This window comes from Vidua macroura, chromosome 5, assembly GCF_024509145.1.
Source record: "Vidua macroura isolate BioBank_ID:100142 chromosome 5, ASM2450914v1, whole genome shotgun sequence".
NCBI classification, from domain to species: Eukaryota; Metazoa; Chordata; class Aves; order Passeriformes; family Viduidae; genus Vidua; species Vidua macroura.
In genome coordinates this window covers 6,330,124-6,348,270 of record NC_071575.1, presented here as the reverse complement: position 1 = coordinate 6,348,270, position 18,147 = coordinate 6,330,124, and the positions used below count along the sequence as shown (strand labels likewise).

Here is an 18,147-nt window from a genome sequence, read left to right as displayed (position 1 = left end):
CTATATATATAGTGCCTAGACACTTCTGTTGAGGCTGAAGAGTAAGTAAAACACTGTTGCATTACTTGGTCCACCAAGTGATCAGGATACCACACAAATATCTGCAGTGTTGCAGAAGGAAATGTCACCTTGTGTTGGCCACAACCGTCCCTGAGCTCTTCTGCTGAAAGCTGCACTGCTCCCCTTAAGAACCTCTGTGGCAAAAGAATCTCCAGGCAGATTTATTTTCTTTTACCTGTGACTGATGAAATAGTGTTAACCCTAATTTGGTGTCCAGTTGCCCATTTAGCTCTGGCTGGCCACAGTTAGGGATGTTTTATGAAGGACCATTGCAGAAGCTCATGACCCTGACGGAAACCCAGGAACAACTCAGTGCTCTGGCAATGATTATTTACTGTTTTCCCCATGTTACATGCTGTATTTGGTCATGTTCAGCAACTCTGCAGTAATCAGACAAGATGGAATGGCGGCTTGTCAGCTGATTTAATTAAAACCACATTGTTTCTTCTTTTTTTTTTTATTGCCTCTCACACATCATTAATATTCTGTCTAAGACGCGCCTGCAATCTAAAGATTGGAATCAGTCTCATTGTGCTTTTTCCAAGCTTGAATTCCCAGACACACAAACCTGGGAAAGAGTTTTAAAGGGACAGGTAATAGTTAGAAACTAATTTGATTACTTTGAAATGGACCACTCATTTGTCCAAATAAATGCTTATTAAGAGACCAGTCTTTCAGGTTGCCTTTAAATGCAATGCAGGCTTGGCTTTCACGGATATGAGTGGGAATAGAATATATTTAGGATTTCCCAGGAATCAGGTCTTTGCTCTGCAGTCTTCTGCTCATTCAAATTGTTGGTTATGCAAATATATTAAAAAGACTAGAGTAAGTAACACTGCACCCATTTTAGCTTGATTTATTATTTAGGTCTTTAGCAACAGTGCTGTATTGTCCCTTTTCTGAAGTGCCAGGTAAGATCCTTTCACAGTGGCAGTGTTAAGGAAACTCCCCAGTCAGACCATTCCCTCTGGGATTCTCTGGCAGTGGCACTCCCAAGGTCAGAGACTTTCTGGGACTGAAGGCCCTTCCTTGGCTCCATTGACTGATGGGTCCTGGCTTCCCACACACCCCACTCACATCACACCAGCTTTGCCATGGCAGAGGTGGCAGAGGCCCAGATGTCTCATTCCATAAAGCCGCTTGTTCCTGGGGCAGTGACACAGACACAGCCCAAGCTGCTGCCTCCAAGGAGGGACCCCAGCAAAGGAACCCCTGGGATTTTATCCCATCACAGTGTCCCCATGGCCAGTCCCACTCTTCCTCCCGAGTCTTCGGCTCCTGCCCCCATCTCCGTGTCCATCCACCTCGCTGCCATCACTTGTTTTCATCTCCCTTGTTGTCCAAAATGTCGGGAATTCTCGGCGGCTGCTGTGACTCAGTGTCCATTCAGCTGGCTGGCTTTCACCTGCCTTTGTGCCCTTTGTCATCCCAAAGGTCAGCAGTTCATTCTCTGGTCCTGGGCTCCCACCCAGAGCTCAGCCTGTCCTTCAGTCTGCATTTAAATCTGCATCTCAACCTGCATTTCCATCTGCAGTTTGCGAGCCCAGCTACCTGCACCAGAGCTGTTCCTCAACAACAGCACATCAGCCAGCACATGCACTCGATTTACAGCCAGATTACAAGGCAAAAAATAAATCTAGCATTTAAAACGATATACAGCAGTTTATTTAAACAGCGATTAACTTTCATCAACAGTGCGTGCATTTCTGTTTTCTTTAAGGAACCCTGTCACTCTCATCCACAGCTGCAGCCCTCCTGCAGCACCCTGCTACTCGGTGGCTTTAACTCAGTTTCACAGATAGTTCACAGCCAATTACCATGCAGGTTCCTTATGTTAAAATTAAGGCAACTGTAGTCAACAACTGCTGCTGAATGAAGGTAAAAGCTTGAGAACATTTTGCATAACAGTCATCAGCGTAACTGATAACTATTTCAGTGTTCTGGTGAAGTAAGCCTACGCAGATCCTATCTCTCCTGCCTGTCTGTTCCAACATGCATCTCATCTCACTGGCAGCCCTTTGCTTTAATTAGCTGAAGTCTCTGCTTCAGCCTTTCATATGTCAACCAGCCTGTGTACACTTCCATATTTTTAATCAGTAGTCTGTTGTCTTTACTTTGTCATTCACACTAGCATATAAATCTGCCCTTCTTATGATCCTCACTGCTTGGTAGAAGTCAAAACATGCTGTTTAATTTTCCTGTTCACTGATTTCCATTTGTTTCATGTTCAAATGCTGGCTCCTTTCCCCCTTTCGGGCATGCTGTGAGCATTAAACTTAGTGATTAAATGCCAAAAGAACAGTTCTTTTCCCCTTCTGTGCCCACAAATGGGTCATCCTAACCCTGACTGGGATGCTTCCCTTGACAGCATGCCCTGTGCCTGTGTGCTCAGCCCGAATGGGGCTGGGGGGATGGGAACTGGGCTGCCACGGGCTGGCAGAGTTAAGCTAAAGATGGCTAAAATAAAACAGGTGCAGCACTTATGTGCTCTCCTAAGGTCGTGACTGGCTTCTTGCTGTTTCTTCTCTTTTTTCTTTTTTTCTATTTTTTTTCCTCATTAATCTACTACTGCAGAATATTTCATTTCACCCATGACACAGATGAAGACACCAAGACTGAGAAATACCCGGACGTGGAAGAGCGAGAGGGTCACGTGTGGCTGTCCACTGGCTTTCACATTTTCTGGGTCACTGGGGGGGACTCTGTGGGTGTCTGTGCATGTCTGACACGTGGGGTGGCTGGCCCTGGCATCTGTGCCTGGAGCTGATCCCCCAGCTGAGCCTGGAGCGCTCTCAGGATGTCATCCAGCTTCTGGTCCATCTGCATGACCTGTTAAGGAATCAGAGAGCAGAAGAGCTGTCAGATGGTTGCAAATGCTTCTGGTGAGAGGCATTCTGAGGCCAAAAGCAAGGAAAAAGCCTGGCAGGGAGCATGGACATCTGAGAGCCACCCGCTCCCTGAGTTTTGTCCAGCCTGCTGCTCTAGAGCAGATGACACTGCAAAGTCACAGGGAAAATGGCAGCAGAAGGACAGACACTGCTGGCCCGAGGACTCAATTCAACCATTTTGTCTCTCAGCCCTTTCCCAGGGTTGATGATGATGCATCCTGCAAATATCTGCCCTGAAACTCTCCTTCACTCTTCTGTTTATTGTGAATGTTTTTTTCCCAGTACCTCTCCCAGCCTTCACCACCCTTGGTTGTAGGACATCATGCTTTCCATTACTGTTCTGGGAAATGAAACAGCCTCCCCTCCCTTCACACTGTAAATAGATGCCTCAGTGATACATGTTACAGTCAGAGATCCTACCAGATCTGGTGTTTATTCCCATGCATTTTAGGAGGACAGCCTACTAAAAACCTCATATTAACACTAATGACTTCATTAAAAAAAAAAAAAAAAGAACAGCCATTCTGTAGGAAGACACGTGAATTCCTTCTCTCATTTCTTTGCTTTCTAGCTGAAATTTCTCAGCTGTAGTCCCTAGTAGAGGAGTCTTTCCTAATTGTTATTATTATTATCATTATCATTAAGCAGGGAAAGGCAAATATGAATTTTTAAAGGGAAGCTGCACTTGTGCTTCCTAGTATTTTTAAAGTTCTGATCTTTTTTTAGGCGCACATAGCCAGCATTATCCCTTTGTGCTGGTAGGGCTTGCCTTCACTGCAAATGGCTCCCACTCGCCTCAGCATCACCCAGTGGGACAGGCTGGGGGCCGGGGGCTGCTTGACTTTGCTCCAAAGGCAGAACTATGGCCAGCATCATGTAATCAGCTGGGATCACTTCTAATGATGCTTGAACACAGTGCAGCTTTGTGTTATAGATGAGCCCAAGAAAAAGGAGCATTTTGAAGAACATTGAATGGTTCACTTTACAGTTATCTGCTTTGAAACTATGAGCCTCTGCAAACTGTGATCTGTCCCAGTGGGTCTAATAAACTTTGATAGCAAACCTTTTAGAGTGATATCAGATCTAAACTGAGCTTTCATTAAAAAGGGAGGCAGAGAGAATGAGAGAGAACGATTCCAGCCTTTTTCTGTGCAAAGATAACTTTGGAAATAGCCATTGGCAGGGTGGACTGAAAACTTAGCAGGCTGAGATTGCTTTAAAAGCCTAGGCAAGGAAAATCACCTTATCCGCTTTTTCCTCTTCTGTCTCTTCTCACTCCAAGTGTTGGCTCCCCTGTGGGCCCCCTCAAACCTCAAGGTACCAGGAGCTTATTCATGTTCTATCTCTTTGGTAACCACTATTCTCTCCTAAATACAACCTGCTGGGGGAAGAAGTAGAGAATCTCTGCTACATCATAGAGGGAGAGCTGTGCTGGTCTCTCTTCCATTCCTGTACCTACAACTGCTAGCTTCTGGTAGAAAACCCCTTCTCCCTGCCTCTGTTTACGTGTGGGTCTGGGTTATTTGAGGCAGTGTTTACAAGCAAGAAGGGAGTGTTTAGGACATGGATTGGACAGCAGAGACCTTCACTACAATTTCTGCCTTCCAGGTGCATGGCCAGCACTGCCTGAGCGGTCAATCACTGACAAAAGCACTGACATTTCTCTGTCTCAGGCACAACAGCCCCAAATTCTGCAGAGCATTGACTTGGCTGAGAGTCTGAAAGTCACTAGTAATTTAAGGGTTAAGCAGCATGGAATTAATTTGAAAACCACAGCCTTTATTTTTCTCCTCCATTCTTGAAAAGCCTGTTTGGCTGATGCTGGTAATGACTCAACAGAATCTTTCTTAAGCAGAAATGTTGCTGCAGAGCAGAAACTAAAGCAGAACTAATGTATTGCAATAGAGTATAAAGAAGTGTAGGCAGGGAAATGGGATCAGGCAGATGAAAGCTCTTTTGGGGCTTTCTTTTGTGAGGCTTTGTTGATTTTGATCTGCACGCTTTATCTTAGATAAGCTATGCCTGCATATTCCGTATCGTTTAAACTCTGCTGTGTTTCACTGTATTTTGCCAGATCACTGGAAGAATGTGACGGGGAATCATTTTATGCACTCTTTTTTTTCCAGGAGAAGAGGAGGGTGGAGAATATTCATTTGTAGGGATGGAAACTGAGAAATCCTTACACAGGGGAGTAGATTACACTACACTTCTGTCACACCTTCCTCACGAGGATCAGTAAATATTTCCTAAACACCAGCAAAGAAAACTGCACAGTTCTCCTGTGTCAACCATACATGGGAGGGTTTTCATTATAATTTTAGAAGCAGGATTAGAAGCAGGACCCTACATAATTAGGTGGCCCACAGGAAGATGTAGTCAGCACCTTGTGGAATTGGAGGATTTTAAAGAAGGGTCTGATTTGGAGGCTGGTTAATTCTGATCAGGGAGTGGCAAAAGAAGAGCTGTGAACACTTGGCCCAAGGTCAGTAGGATGACTTGCAAGGTTAGAGGAATTTTCACGTGGGTGAAGTTTTTTTTGCACAGGAGGGTCCTGATTTCAGGTTTCTCCAAATCCACCTCACAGCTCTTACTTTCCCTAAGCCCAAAGAGAAGTTGACTGTTTTGAGCAACACCCCCAGGCAAGCGCTGAGAAAGGGTTAAACAGAGCAACGTGTTTTTCAGATAAGTAAAGTGAGAAGCCATCCAGAGCTGGCTGCAGAGTTTCCAGAGAGATGTGATATGGCTCTTGCTGGCTCGGTGGAGACAGGTGAGCTTGGCAGCTGTCCACGGGCAAATGGCAACAAAACTCCCGTTCTCTCACATCACAATAGCGCTCCGGAGATGATCTATAAAATTGTTAAAATGCTTTTATATCCTTTCAACTGCCCTGTGGAAAGGAGACTTGCAGAAGCAGTTTAAAATATTGCACTGTTGTTATTGGGACTGTGAGGTGAGCTGAAGGAGTGTTGAAATGTGTGTTTATTCTAACATCCCCCTGTGAAAGGGGGCTGGACTCCATGGTGACATGCAGGACTGTTAGAAAAAGAAGAAAAAAAAAAAAAAAAAAAAGCCCTGCCACCAGCTCCAGCGAGGCACAGCAAGCCACAGTCGCTCAAACCATGGGGCTCAAGGTGTCCCTCCCCTTCACCTTGAGCACCAGACTGGCTTTCAACACCCATGGGCTGTTTGAGGATACTTTTGAGCCTCTGTGGGAGCTGGTGATGCTTAAATACCTCTTTTTACCTCAGTTGACTCCTGCTGCAGAAAAGGCTTGTGGAGAAAAACCCCTGGCATGGCAGCAGGACAGATGAAGAGGGCTGGGTCATAATGGGGGTTTGCCACATGCTGGACAGATTCCTTGCTCCCATGAGAGCTTTTTTTCCTGACATATTTTGCACACACAGACCATAAACAAAATGCATGTGTGGAAAACAGTCAGAGTAGCCACATGGTCTCCCCCAACTCCTGTCACTTTAGGCCAGAAAAATCCCTCCCCCTGTTGGTTTGGTGACACCCCTAGGTTTTCTCTGTCTTTCTAATATGATTGATGGAGGCTGGGAAAGCCAGTAGCAATTATGTGCACAATACACTGACTTGAACTATTTCCAGAGAGGCAGCAGAAGGGGAAGATGATCTGCTGGAGCACTGGAGTAAATCTGTAAACCCACAAACACTCTCACATGCTGCTAAGTCAGTGAAGCTTTGCACCAAAAACTTAAACCCTATAGATTATATCACGTGGCTGTCACCTCCTGGAGGCTCTTCTCTCTCCCTCCCTGCCTTGGTGCAGTTCATCCTGCAGCACGTCCAGGCTGCTGGTACCAGGGATGCAGCACAAAATGCTGGGGAAAGAGGGGGCAGCCCAATTTGTGTCATCCGTCATAATGTCACGGAGCAACAGCACCTTCTGCTTTTGGTTGAGCTGGATTGACTCTGGCTTCCCGGTTGCCTTGCTGCAGTGCACAAAGCTGTGAGCCCACAGGACAGCCGAGGGTGTCCTGGCAGGGCTGGAGGATGGAAGAGGCACTGTGTGGATGAGCCCCATCCCCTGCTGTCAGAGCTGCTGCACAAGCTGGGCTTTGTCCTGGCAGATGAGATAGCCAGACCTCCCCTCCTTGCCATGCAGCCCTTGTCCCACAGCAAACTGCAAACCTAAGCACTGTCAACCCAGAACCCCCAGAACCCAGAGGAACCCAGGAGCTCAGCAAGGCCATCCCCAGGGGCTTTGCCTGGTGGTGTGATATTTTCCAGCTGACACTGCAAAGTCAACCCCATCTGGGGCCATGCAAACATTATATCCCAGCCCAGGGTTTCCAAAGCACCAGAGTCCTGAGTTCAGCCCACTGAACACCCTTTGCTCTAGCAGTGGCCTAACTCTGTGCTCTTGGCTTTACCGTTTCCTCTGTTTCCAGTCCTTGCTGCAGCTCCTGCTCCTGAGGTAGCTCCAAAGAATCAGGATCCACTCTCTGCAGCTCTGGCTTAAACACAGCTGCCTGGAGGGTTTTAACACCAACTGCTTGGAAAAGAGTAGTTTGATAGGTAGGATTTATTTTGTATGGGTAGAAGTGTGCATATGAACCTTAGTCTGTCATGAGCTATTTCTACCTGTGGGTATGTGTTTCTGATGCTCCCAGCTTGTTATTTGTGATAGGTCACCTAAGGTCAGTTTGTAGGAGAAAATGGTGTTAATGTAGTAAAATCAGACGTGATTTAGTTGAACTGGTGCAATCAATTTTATGAATGCTTCAATTTCTGACTCCTGTGACACACTGATTTAGCTTAAGGTCATTATCCAGAAATTTGTACCATTTTCACATATTGACCAGGTCTGTCACATGATGTTTCTTCTCATTCCAGATGGTGGACTGATTTGATTAAATCCTGTGTTTAGCTTTATATGCACATCTGGTCTTGTAGCTTCTCTCTGCCTACAGTTACACCCAATTATTCAAATGAATTGACTATTGTACACTTCGAAGCCTGAATTGTTTATTTTAGGATTTGCTTTATTTTTTAGCATGTGGATTTATTGCTGCCCAGAGACTGCTGATTCTGGGAAGGGACATCTTTTGTCTACAGCACTGCCTGCAAAACTGCCTCCCTCTCACTTTGCTTGTCCTGTCAGAGATATTGGACTGAGGTGGAATGCTGAATCCACTGAAACTTTTTTTCCCTTCAGCAAGGCCAGATAATGTCAGTGTTGACGTAGCCTGTTGGTAGCTGTGAGGAAGCCAGTGGCCACACCAGGCACAGAGACTGGGACTAGCTTGGGGAGAGTTCTCTGGTGCAAGGTGTGGCTCTGGAGCAGCCTCTGAGCCCGCTCCAATGAAGTGCTTATAGATGTGCTTGAAGTATGTGAAAAGTATCCCTGAGTTCACCAAATATTTAAGTGCTTTGCTGGAGTGGAGCCAGAATGGTCAACAGTTTGCAGGATTATACCTTTAGGATAAGCTTTTGGAGTCTCCTAAGTACTCATACACACATATGCCCAGAGACATATCTACACCACCATTTTTCAGGTCTCTGAGAAGTAGTAATTGTTATCTATCATGACATCCTTCTGGAAAAAAACCTTGGCATTCATATTAGCAGAGAACTAGCAGCTAGTGTTTCTTAAACAACAGGAAGGCTTTGATGAACAGGATCCCATTATCTGGCTGGTTTTGGGATGAGTTGTGACGGAGTTGGAATTGGCGTCAATTCTACAACGATGCTGTAGAAAAAAAACAGCATTTGCCAGGTGGCACAGACACAGGGAAACAGCTCACAGTGCGACATCAGTGTCCTGTAGCAAACTTCCAGCACTACCTGGCCCAGCACTGAGCTGTGCTCCCCTTGCTGGGCTCTGCTGAGGGTGCAAACAGCACAGAAACACCAGCTCAGAAACACCAGCTCCACACCAGGAGCTCTTGCCAGTAACCTCAAAGGTCAGGTAAACAGGTACATGAGTAGAAACTAAATAAGCTCCACTTCCATGGCAGCCTGTTGTTGTGGCAGACCCAATTCTTCATGAACACAAAAAAATTTATGAACCACCAGAGTGGACTTATTCCGTGTACCCCTTAGCAGATATCGGCTGTTTATTTTCATTCCATGAAACTTATCTAGATAATGTCACCATTTTCCAGGCCTCCCTTCCGTTCTCCCAAACGTCCCCACCCATTCTTAGGTCAGGTGTTACAACCTCTGTTGGCCTAGGGTATGGTAATCTTTATTTTAAGTATAGCTTAATTTATTTTGTTTCCATCTACCTTTCCTGTTTAAATGAAAGCACAAAGTCTATCCCTCTGCCCTGTGCTCCTGGGGTATTTCCTGCCAGTACCCTCTCAGTGAGCATTTTATTTTTGTATTTCCCATGCTACAGTTGCACTGATGAAGCTCCCCAGTAAGACCCGTGTCTGTGGTTGATGTTTCTGGTGTAAGATGCCTTTTGCTTAATTGCTAAGCAACTATCACAAGTTGGGCCCTGCCTTTCTAAAGCAGGCCTGCTCACCACACAGATTATGTGTTATTGCTTTGGGGAAGGTGTGATTTATTTTTTTTTTTAATGAATCCTTTCTTCCTAAACAAATGAGGTTTGGCTGATAAGGTATCTATGTGTATATTGCTATGGCAGCTTTGGATTAAGCTGGCCAACTTCAGACACATTTGCAAGAGAATCCTTACAGATAAAAAGTTCATACAGATTTCTGAAAGTTTGGCACTTGTGCAGAAGACAGACATCCAAATTAGTGCCTCTTGAAGGAAGGGCAGAAGAGGAAGGTGAACTGTATTATTAGACCCCAGAGAATCCACACAGGATGCCCTGACCACAGGAAAAGCTTTATTCAGCTCTTGCCCCTTATTAGCCTCAGATAATCAACCACAAAATAGAGAGTCACAGGAAACCAGGCAGCAAAATTTCTACTGCTCCCAGAAGTACTTGTTTCTGGCTCAAGAAATTCAAGTGGTGCCACTCTTTGAGTGGACACAAGGGTACCTTCCCACAGCTGCCATTCCACAGCAGCAGCACCTGGCTGCCAGCTGAGCTGGACTCCTGGGAGAGCTTGTCCCATTTTAGCTCTTTGCACGTGCACCTGTCTACCTTTGTGTCTGCTGCCAGAGCTTTCTGACGTTTGGAATTTGTTCCCTCCAGTAGCTGAATGGGACTTTGCAGAACTCTCTGTCTCCTGAGCCACGCACATAAATGGATATTTTTATTGTTGCAGGACATTTTGTTCCTCGCCCTCCTCTGGATCCTGCTCAGATCCTCCCTGTAATCTTGCCATCTCTCCTTGTGACAAGGCTCCTCAGCCACACCCGGGGTGACGCACTGCCGTTTCTCAGCTCCTTGCATTGTGTGGCTGCAGGTCCTGCTGCAAAGCCAGCGTGGAGACAAACAACAGGCAAAAATAACAGAGCCAGTCCGGCCTCAAAAGTGGATCTGCAGCCTCTGTGAGTCACACTGCAATTTCACAATAAAGCCACCTTGTAACTTATGCTCCAAGATGCCAATTAATTTAATTTTCAAATCTCCAAACAATACTGGACAGAGAGGAACAATAAAAAGAAAAAGCAGCACTGAGTACTCCAATGGTGCCAAAGGAGCACTGAGAAAGGAGTGACCTTAAGCCTTTCACTAGATGGGTGTGATAACTCAGCATTTTAGATGGGTGTGATGGACTTGGTGTTTGCATCTCACCTAACCCTTTGAATAGACAGTATCAAGCTTTCAATTTGTCTTTTTTTGAGCTCAAATAAATCCCCTCAGTGAGAATGACATCTAACCACACCAGCCTCATGGCTAGATAGGGTTCACCAATTCCTGCAAGGGGGAGGTCGCTTTGGACTGTTTCTTTTCAGCTTAGTTGCAAGAATAACTTGTTGATACTGAACCCAGTGGGAGAATTCCCTTAATCCAGCCCTGCTGACCTGACATACCTGATGGACTGTGAGTGCCAAGGTAATTTTCATGCTCTTTATCACAGCTTTTGATACACAACTGCTCTTCATTCACACACACACACACACACACACACACACACACACACACACAGAGGCACACACATACACAGACACAGAGATCCCTGCTTGAAATTACCAGCCCATCTTTACTTATAGGGTGGTGAGAAAGGCAAAGTGAGAGGGAGTGTTGTTATTGGGAGGAGCACAGGCATTATGGTGATGGAGATTTAGGTAGCAAGACATGTAGGTACTAGAAAAGTTCCAGGCAGTTTTTGTAGGACTTGACCAGGAGCTCAGAAACCCAAGACCCAGTCTACACCCCAGGCCACCTTTGTGCATTGAGCACAAGTCACTTCCTGGATGAGCCTTATCAATATTTGTTAATTTGTTAATTTGTTACGTGGATCACATAACCTGTCATTTCCTGTCTTTCTGACATGACATCACTTTAAATTGGATTGGTTTCAGTCTTGAAACAAAACAGAAGACACAGACCAACAAAAAGGTAAGAGTAATCTAGTATGGGGGCTTAAATGTTGGCTATAAAAAGGAAGGAAGTTGTGTTGGAAAAAGGTCGGTCCCTGCTGGCAGAGGACAGGATGTGAGAAGATGGTGGTGGTACTTTGCCTTTCTCAGTGTTGGCTCTTTGAGGATTGACATGGACACGGCAGAACAAGGTTGGAAATGTGGTGTGCTGGTCGTGCCAGGACAAAAAAGATGACCAGGAAGCAAAAGGATAATTGTCTGGGGATCAGAGGGTGTCACTGGGAGGCCACTGTCTGGACCTCTCTTTTCAGCTTCCACCATTTTAGCCATACCCTGTAGCCAGACTAAGGGCTGGTCTGTGTGCAGATTGGTGCTGCTGTCAGAAAAACCAAGCTCACAACACGCCCTGGCCATTGGGGAGCCTGTCCTGGGCCCTCATTTTGCTGTGCCCCGTTTCAGTGAAAGCGATGCAGGAAGCCCAGGAGAAGCTGACTTGTGAGGGTCTTGGGAAGTGAGAGCTGGGCCTTTGCACCATGAGCTGTAGAACAGGTCAAATGAAAACTTCTGCCCTCATTCCTTCTCTGCTCAGCATGGGACAAGTCCCTGGGGTTGCCTTTACACAACACACTTACTGAAACTCCCACAGCCTCTGAAGGTGCCACAGGACTTTGCACAACACTCGTGAGGTGGTTGGAGGGAGAAGCTGCAGAAGCACAGGGTGGTGTTACGTATTTAAATAGTCAGGATTACAAAACACCATTGTTTCCTCATTAAAACACAGAAACCCAAAGCAAGTGAAATATTATCAGGTAGTGCTGATTGAGGGTGTAGCAGTTCTTGATTCTGACTGACTCAACGTGCTTTGCTGAGCCCTTTGGTTTTAGCCTGCCTGGCTTATCTGTCATTTGATGGATTTTACTGGCTCCCTGGTGTATTCCAGCACTGCCACACATTTGTAATGAGTTCTTGCAAAAGTCACGGCAAGTGCGTGGACTCTGGACTGCCTTGTCCAGATTTGGGGCCACAGTGCCCTGGTGCTGAGGGTGTCTGTCTGTCTGTTCAGTCACACCAAGCCACAGCATTTGATCCCAGATCAGCAAAACCCACAGGCATGGACAGTGCAGGAAAAAGAACAACACAGCAAGGAACAGTTCATGACATGATCTGGGATTCCTGAGCACCTGGAAGGGCCTGAGCAATGTGTGGGGTGTGACAGCACAAACCAGTGCATGAATGGGCTGTAGCTGCAGAACTGTGTGTGCAGGGCAGCAGAAGAGGCTGTGGGACAATGAATTTGGCCCGATTTGTCTTGTTCTCCTTCCCAAGCTAGAGAATTGATTGCATAATATGTTCTGTTACTAAAGAGATGTCCATGGCCATTTAAAACACTGACTGAGAACAGAAGACTGAGCAAAGCAGATTTCCCAAATCCGGAATCTCAGCAGTGGCCATTTTCCATCTCTTTTGTGCTTGAAAAATAAACGAGAATTTTGAAAAATCAGCATGGCTGCATCCCCAGGGGAGACTCAAATAAAGCAGTAATTAAAGCAAAGAAAGGGAGGTGTCTTATTTGAACTCTGCTGAGCTGGATGGATTACCTATGAAAGCTGGCAGTGACAGGACAGCTGTGTGAAGAAGCCCGTGGCAGAAGCACCGGTGTCTTACACAAACAACAGGAGACAGGGCGGGAGACGCAAAGCCATAATTGCCAGATAGATTTCTTCCTCATGAGGCACTTGCTAAGTCAGCAGAAACCTGCCTCAATTTTCTGTTGCAAGGCACTGTGCTGTTAATTAAGGGGGAAAAAAAATTCAGCTTTGCCTACTATCACTTTTACAACTCTTCAGCCTTATCCTGCAGGGAATACTGCCAGGGGAGACCATGATATACCATATATATACATGTAAAATTTTTCTCCTCCATGTTTCTTCTTTTTTCATATATCATTGCAGAGAAAAAGTACAGCAATAACAAAAAGGGACATGTATTAACATGAACATGGAGGTGTGGGAATATGAGAATGGCCTAGTAAGATTTCACTGTCCCAGCATTTAGTAGAACAATTTAAACCAGTGCTGCAGTTTAATTAAGATTTTGGGTTGCTGGCTTTGTTGAGGTTCTAGAGGTAGAATTGGGAAGCCATGGAAATCTTTATGCAACTTTCTGCTATGAGGGAAAGCATATATTTTTCAGGTCAGAAAGCTAAAATCCATTAATGAAAGAGGAATAAGCTAAAATTAATTAATAAAATAGGTAACACTTGTGACTACTGTGAACCTCACAGATTTAATTGCTTACAATAAGTAGCTACATCTACTTATAACAGAATTGTACAAATCTTTGAGGTGGGAAAAGACCTTCAAGATCATCATGTCCAACCTTTGATTTACTTTTATTCACCATGAACTGTGACTTTGATCTACTGGATGAATATAATCATATGTCTAAGCTATATTTAAAAATGCCTGGGTTATTGGCTGGGGTTATTGCCCCCGGTCTGGATGCCAGGGCCATGGATGCCTCCTCCTCCTCCATGCTGAAGTGACCATTTTACTGCTTGCAGATTACAAAGGAGCAGAGGGAAAAAGCAATACCCCCAAGAAGAGGGTTTTATGCTGTGCTCCAGATGAGGCACGGTGCACCCCATCAAAAAAAATCCCTTCTTCCCCTTACCTCTGGCACAGTTAGCTGAAATGTCCATGGTAAGGCAAAAAATTGGTTTTTTTTCCTAGGAATTTGAGCTAAGGTTTTAATTACTGTTAATAAGGATGGGGATTTTCTGTCCTGCAAAAAGATTAAGAAAAAATTCTCCAAGCCCCCAGACTGTGCCAAGCCTGGGTACAAGTAAATAGTTTCTTTGCCATGCAATCTAATTTCCCCCCTTTATTATTTGCTAATGATCTGCAGAAGACAAAAATCTCAGTGAAATACATGACCCACCTCCCCTTTAATTTTGAAAACACTGAGAAACCTCCATTCAAATCTTTGTTTTTTGCTTATTATTCCTGAAAAATTCATCAAAATCAATATGACTCCTCGTAGCGCAGCAGATCCTGCACATTTTGCCTGGGAAGGGACTTTTTGATGTAAGAGCTCCTGCCAGCTTTAGTTTAGAAACTTACACCTTAGCACATGCCAAAAGCACAGGAAATCAGAGAGGAGGGGAAAGTAAGAGCTGCCCCACTAACCAGCCTTGGGCTGTTTGGCTGCAGAGACATCAGTGCTCTTTTGGGGCTTCACCTCCATCCCCAGCCCTGGCAAGAGAGGCAGAGGGGAGCAGGACCTGTGTGCACAAGGGGGTGATAGTGAAGGTGTGCCAGCCAAAATGCTGTGCCTTGCCCAGCCCTCCTCAGCGCTCCCCAGGGCCCTCCCCAGGCACTCGCAGGGATTACTCAGCTCAGGGTGGTTTCAGTGGGTCAGAGCGGGATTTTGGACACGGCTCTGTGTACCCCCATCACTTGGGTATGGCCAGTCAGTGTGGCAATCTGAAACACTGCCTGAAAGCCAGATGTGGTGTTCAGGAGCAGATCTGCTTGAGCAGCTGGGGAAGATTAAATCCTCTTGTAAGCCACAGGGCAGCATGGGGTGACACTTGGTACTTCGGGCAGAGCTGAGAGAGGCTTTTGTAGTAAAACCAAAAACTTTGCTGGCCCCCAAAGTCTGCAAAGTTTCAGGAACCTTTCAGTAAACCTGGATTGAGCAGGTTTAATTGCTTACAATAAGTAAGCATCGGTTCCTCCTTATAATTTCAAGGAGGAACCTCTTAAAACACCCTGGTATATGCACGATTTTGAGCCTAGACCCGGCCACACTTGGCACTTTGGAAGTTTTGCTTTGGGTTTTTTGCATACAAATCCAAAACACAATGTAGACTCAGCAGGGAGGAACTGATGCAGACCAAAACTGCTGAGTTTTGCACAGCTCTAATTATAATCTCTTCACAGTGCTGGTTTTATTTATTATTGTTTGTACTGTGGTAGCAGTGCAGGGCTCCAACCAGCTCTGGGGCTGCACTGTGGAAAAGGCAGGAGAAGGAGGCAGCATCCCCAGCCCGAAGAGTGCATATTCTAAATAAACAAAAAAGATAAGGAATGAGGGAAAGACAAAAATCACGTAAGCAAAGCGATTAGGGGCTGCTGGCAAGACAACGCTTTTCTTTGCGTCTCTCTCACCCACACACAAAATTGTATTTGTTTATCCTGTAAACTCTTTGGGGTCAGGGCTGCATTTTCCAAAATGTGTAGGGAGATGAGATGCGAGAAATATGTGGAGAAGTGAAGGTGCTGAGGGCAGCAGCAGCAGATCAGCCACGGGGCTGCTCTGCCAGATTTTGGCAGTGAGGGTGGGAGTAGGAGGAAGGTGGTGGGGAGGGATGGCAGAGGATGAGACTGACTGCCCTTCTTAGCTTGGGGCAGGTCAGAAAACCCACTCTGACAACCTGGGACAAGTCACCAGACCACTCCATGCTGCCCTAGATTCCTCTAGGGCTGAGTAGGGCTAAAGTGGCATAATTCTTCCTTGGTGTAAAGTGCTTTGAGATACTCAGGTGAAAGGTACTGGAGGAATGCAAAGATTTATTTTTCATAAACCTCTTCACATATTCTTTTCACTTAGGCCAAGTCAAGGCCTAAAGCCAGGACTTTTAGAGAAACATATTTCTCTCTAATTATATACACACACACACATATATATATATGTATTTGAATATAAAAATATATTTGCAAAAGAGACCAAGGTCTACTTTTTCAAAATGAAGCCTTAAGTTAGATTTCCTAAATCTATATATAGGATCTTAAATGAACAGCCAGATTTAAAATCAGGACACTTCATTAAAACTGAGTTCAGGAGTCCAGCTGTAAGTTCTTACTTGAAGATGTTTTGCCACAAGCAAGCTGAAAGTTTCATATCTTAAAAGAAGTTTTTAATGTCTGGTTTTGTTTTTTATTTTTTTCCATAAGGATTTAGGTGAAGGTTTGGGCCAATTATTTTGTCCCAGTTATTCACCATTCTACAACTATTAATTAAAACAAACAGCTCTCTGAAGCTATTTCTCACAATGGGGAAGATTTATATCTTGAAACTGAAGCTTGTTTTTTCACTGTTTTCTACACTGCGTAAACATCCAAGGTTGTTATTGCAGCAATCACCAACACAAGCTCTCAGAGCTCCTTGCCAGGCTTGTGATATTTATTGTTTGAAAAGCCCCAGCTCCCGGAGTGAAGTGATTAGATGAGAACCTCAGCTTTCAGTTCAAAAAAAGAAAAAGTAATTTTGAGAGAAACGGGAAACCATGAGCAGAATGCAGAGTCAAGGGTCCAAACATCAGAACAGAGAGCAAAAAAAAAAAAAAAGAAAACTCCACATGTGTTATTATTTTTTAAAGCCTAAGGACACTTAAACCAACCTCCCCCTTATAATTTGGCAGAGGGGGGCTGACTCAGGGCTTGTGGCTGCCAGGGCATGGCCGTGGCAGGGGTTACTCATCACCTTGGAGTGCCCAGAGGTTTTTCCCCAAGGGGCTGCTCACCCTCTGCTGAGCTGCATGTGTTTGTACTGCCAGGTGCTGGGCTCCAGCCGCTTCTATTTTCATTTTATTTTTTTTTTCTTTTTCCTTTCAAAACAACTTTACTGAAGCATTCGTTTATGAAAATATCCTGCACAAGGAATTAACACTGACTTGGCAAATAGAGACAATAGGTCAACTCCTGGTCCTTCCAAATCTTACAGGATCTCTTTAAGCTTTCAAAAAAAGAAGAAAAACAGAACTATTCAAAAGTCTTGGCTGCTAAATAGTCAGTAAGGCCATAACAATGTAAATGCAAATGTAAATATTATATGACGAAATGTATTTTTCAAAAAGCAGGTTTTTTCTCAGCAGTTAGATGGGCTTTATATACAATGGGATGATTAATTCCTGAAGGTAACTCCAGCCCATGAAACAACCCCCTACATATTTTGGCCTAAAATATCTATTTTATACAATGCTTTTACCTTGTGAAAGCTCATTCAGCGTCCTGATTTATGAAGGCTGTACTTCTCCCTGCTCTGCTCTCCACAAACCCTCAGGGGAGAGAAAAAAAAAAACACAGAGCAAAAACCTGGCTAACTCCAGTGTGACTAAGGGGCATTAATATTGGAAAACCAATGCAAGGAGTGTAACAAAAACACAAGCAGGAGAAAAACAAGAATATTTCTGCATGGCAAAATAGCACGTGGTGAAACCTTTTGTACAGAAAAGGCAGGGTGGGTCCCAGATGAGGCAGCAGAGAGGAGTGTGGTCTTTTCAGCTAGCTGAATGTGCAGCCCATAGCCATGTTGCAGATTGTGTGGTTTGCATTTATTCATTTACAGGGTACAATTCCCACCTCTCTTCAGGGTGCAGTTAAACCTGACTCCTTCAAAGTGTGGCTTCAGGAATAAGGACAGCTATAGACCAACAACAGATGCAGTTCCAACTCAGAGGAGAGATAAATCTCCTCTTGCAGGAGTGAATAGATGCCAGAACACTCTGAAATCCCCCTCTTTACCAGAGAACCTTGCATTATGAATGTGTCTCTTTACTGGGGCTTGGGTTATGCCTGAAATAATGACCCAGTATTGTCATATCTGTTTCAGACATACTTTGTGAGCTGGTGGAAGACAAATGTTGGACACACCAGTGCTGTCAGCTGCTCCAATACTCTTCAGGAACGCCATTCTTCCTATTCCTGCTGTTGATTCAGCCACACACCCTGCCAATAAACCGTAGCAATAGCTGCCTGACAGGTCA

General features: G+C 45.0%; 1 protein-coding gene across 2 annotated transcripts in view; it reads right to left on the bottom strand.

The window, feature by feature from the left end:
• Positions 1-1,702: 1,702 nt before the first annotated feature.
• The window catches only part of LOC128807944 (potassium voltage-gated channel subfamily KQT member 1-like), a 410,223-nt gene continuing 393,778 nt past the window's right edge, over positions 1,703-18,147 (bottom strand). Inside the window, exons 1-2 of one of the 2 annotated variants that reach the window (XR_008437323.1) lie at positions 4,191-4,285; positions 2,717-2,889 (exon numbers count right to left, since the gene is read on the bottom strand). Coding sequence is in view for 1 of the 2 variants with exons in the window: in XM_053978678.1 (XP_053834653.1) it covers positions 2,734-2,889 (156 nt within the window). In the remaining variant the exon portion in view is untranslated. Of the gene's footprint in view, positions 2,890-4,190; positions 4,286-18,147 lie in introns of those variants that run through there. The other variant, XM_053978678.1, reaches the window with a different exon arrangement.